Genomic DNA, 2,982 nt, shown 5'->3' on the forward strand with positions numbered 1-2,982 from the left:
GGAGAGGACTAAGAGGGGGTTTGGCCTGTCCAGCTGATTGTAATCAATATTGATTAAAGATAAGCACCAGAGCTGCTACCACAGGTTGGCTGGGCACAATGCAGGTGGTTTGGAAGGTTTATTCCTAATCCTTTGGCAATTTTACCATGCACACTTCATTACCACCACTTCCCAGAGGGGTACACTGAGGGTCCAGACAAAGCAGTAGCTAGGGTTCCACATTCTGTAGCTAGGGTTTGCCTTTTGTCTGGCCCCCCCAACCCTGCCAGCTGCCTTGGTGACCTGAGCATGGCTCCCTCAACCCCAATCCTTGCCCCTATCCCCAGATTTGTGGCCCTGCTGGTATCAGCTCTCAGCAAACTCTCACCCAGGGTCCCGTCCCTGCCATTCACCCCTGAGGCCATCCTTGGACACCCCATTCCTTTGCAAACTCCCCTAAGACTGAGCATCTCCCAGTCTCAAACAATCCCCCATCTCCAAACACTTGAGCCCCCATCCAGTTGGTACGCTCTTTGCCCCATTTCTGAAACATCCAGGCTGCCGGATACTTGGAAACCTCCCTTCACCAGCCACCATCCTGAACTTTCAACAATGCTCCTCTGCAAGGCCCTCCCATCAAGCAATCTATTAGAACCTCAGGCACCCATTCCTCAATCTTTAAGCACCCCTCTACCACAATCACTGGTTCCCCAAGCCCCAAACCCCAGATTGGAAGCTGCCATCTCCATTTTCAGTGCTTGAAGTCTCAGTAAGAACAGGGCCAGATGATGGTAAGTTGCTTACACTCTGGGCCTCCTTCTAATTTATAAAACTGGGGTAATAATTGTGCCTTGTGTTGCCTTATTTCTCATTCCACAAGCCATACGTAAGAGGTTTACACAGCATTATACAAAGAAAGCATCTTGGCTTCTCTGAAGAGAAGGTGGGCAGATGTAGCCATCTTATGCTGGGGACTGCTGGGGACCCCTGGGAGTGCACACATCAGCTGGACTCCCAGGGGTGGCCAAGAGGGACAGAGCGGATCCCAGTTCAGGCAGGCAGATGCCCAGAGAAGCCAGTGATCCTGGTGACCAGCACTGCCCTGCAGGATTGGGGAGGTCCCTGGGGGAGGGAAAGGGGACTGGGCCCTGGAGGAGAGAGTGGAAAGGCTTCCCAGGGGAGGAGAGGATATGGATTCCTAGGGCTCAGCCTTGTTTTTTCTCCTCAACCCAGTTCTCTTGGGAAGACTCAGGAAAAGAAAGCAACTTGAACTCATCCCCACAGACAGAAGCACTTTGATTTACAATTCTGCAGGGACAACCATCCATCATCTGCATATAAACATGCGTTCTTTCTTTTCAGAAATAGAAGAACGCAGGGTTGAAGACTTTGAATTGGGCCTTGATAACATGCAGTCACCTTCCAGGTAGACAAAAGGCTGGGAAAGGCCTCCTAGAAAGAGGGAACAGCATAGGCAAAAGCAGGGAGATGGGAATAACAGTGGGCATATTTAGGGAGTTGTGAAAGCCCCATTCGGTCACAAGAACAGGGAACAGCAGTGAAGGAGGTCCAGTGTGTTCCCCCACAGACAAGGTCAGGTCAGAGATGGGAGGGGCATGGGACTACAGGAGGAAGGAAAGCAGGGAGCATTCAGCCCTTTCAACTACAACAAAACCAGGACCCTGAAAGGTGGATGAGAGAGGTTGCACAGCCTGCCAGAAGGGACATCAGGACACAGTGTGTTCACATCCCATAATGAAACAGTCATGGACCAGATGACTGTTGGGGGTAAGCTGCCTGAGACCCCCACTGTTGTTGGCTGACTGTGCAACCCTGGGCCCCTCCCATCCTCAGTTTCTTCTTCCATAAAGTGGTGGCCACAGGCCTTCTCTCACAGCTCCCCATTCCTCCTTCCACTTCAGTAGCACTCTGCCCAAGTGCTCCACCCTTGGGGGCTTTGTCTCCAGACACACCCCACCCCTTTTCAAACCTAGGAAGGGCCTCATTTCTCCCCTCTCATTGGCTAGTGTCCCCTCCCCCACCACGTGCCTTCAAAGGCTCCTCAAGTCCAGGCTCCTACCGCCTCCCCACTCTCCAGGAGACCTGCCCTCCCCTACTTTTTGAGTCCCCCAACCCTATCATGCTCAGGCTCCTGAAGCCTCCTGGAGCTCCCAAAGGCTCCAAGGACACCCTCCTCCCCAGCCCACCGTACTCTTCCTGTCCCCCAGTAGGGAAACATTCACTGCAAATTTACTGAGTGCCTACGATGTGCAAAGCTCTGGTGGAGGCTGCAGAATACCCTGGTAAACTTGGGTTCCGGTTCTGCACCCCGTTTTTAGTCATCAGAGCTCGGGTGGGGCCCTTAACTTCTCTGGGCCTCGACTTCCCCCTCTCACAGGTGGAATAACAACATCCCCTGGGCGGAAAGAGTTTTCCCATGATGCTGGGAAAGAGAGGCAGCGCCTGAGGCAGAGCAAGGCCAAGAGCTCGCGCTGGCTCCCAGGGCCAGGCCTCCTTGGCGGCCGCCAGGTAGGTCACCGCGCTGGTTGGGGCGCCAAGCACGGGACCGGCCGGCCTCAGCCGCGTCCAAGCCCGGGCGGGCCGCCAGGTGAGCGCTCCCGGGCGCTCCAAACGCGTCGCTGGCGGCAGTGCGTCCACCAGGCCAAGTACGGGTCATGGAGCCACGCGCGGGGGGCGCCACGGACCCTAAGGGGAGCAGAGGAGGTACGGGGCGCGGGGTGGGAGGGTAGTGGGCGCGTCCCTGCCAGCCCTCGCCCCGCCTGTCTGCTTCTCACCTTTTCCTTCTGACAGGTGGTAAACAAAGCAGCCCTGGCGCCCTAGCGGCTGCGGGCGGCGGCGGTGGAGGGCAGGGGCCCAGCGACCCGGGCTGGGCTCGAGGCGCCCTACCCGCACCCGCGCTGTGGGACGGCGCACCAGACCCGGGGGTCTCTCCGGAGTCTCCGGGGAGGTGTGCCGGAGGGGTCTGCCCGGGGTCACTGGGGA

The 2,982-nt window shown here is 56.8% G+C and overlaps 1 protein-coding gene across 1 annotated transcript in view; it reads left to right on the forward strand.

The window, feature by feature from the left end:
- Positions 1 to 2,245: 2,245 nt before the first annotated feature.
- Positions 2,246 to 2,982, forward strand: part of MAGIX (MAGI family member, X-linked) — a 4,035-nt gene continuing 3,298 nt past the window's right edge. The window contains exons 1-3 of the mRNA XM_024745241.1: positions 2,246 to 2,282; positions 2,378 to 2,587; positions 2,791 to 2,947. Of these exons, the coding sequence (XP_024601009.1) occupies positions 2,246 to 2,282; positions 2,378 to 2,587; positions 2,791 to 2,947 (404 nt within the window). The remainder of the gene's footprint in view (positions 2,283 to 2,377; positions 2,588 to 2,790; positions 2,948 to 2,982) is intronic.

The sequence above is a fragment of the Neophocaena asiaeorientalis genome, unplaced genomic scaffold (genome assembly GCF_003031525.2).
Source record: "Neophocaena asiaeorientalis asiaeorientalis breed wild unplaced genomic scaffold, Neophocaena_asiaeorientalis_V1.1 scaffold1418, whole genome shotgun sequence".
In the NCBI taxonomy this organism is placed as follows: domain Eukaryota; kingdom Metazoa; phylum Chordata; class Mammalia; order Artiodactyla; family Phocoenidae; genus Neophocaena; species Neophocaena asiaeorientalis.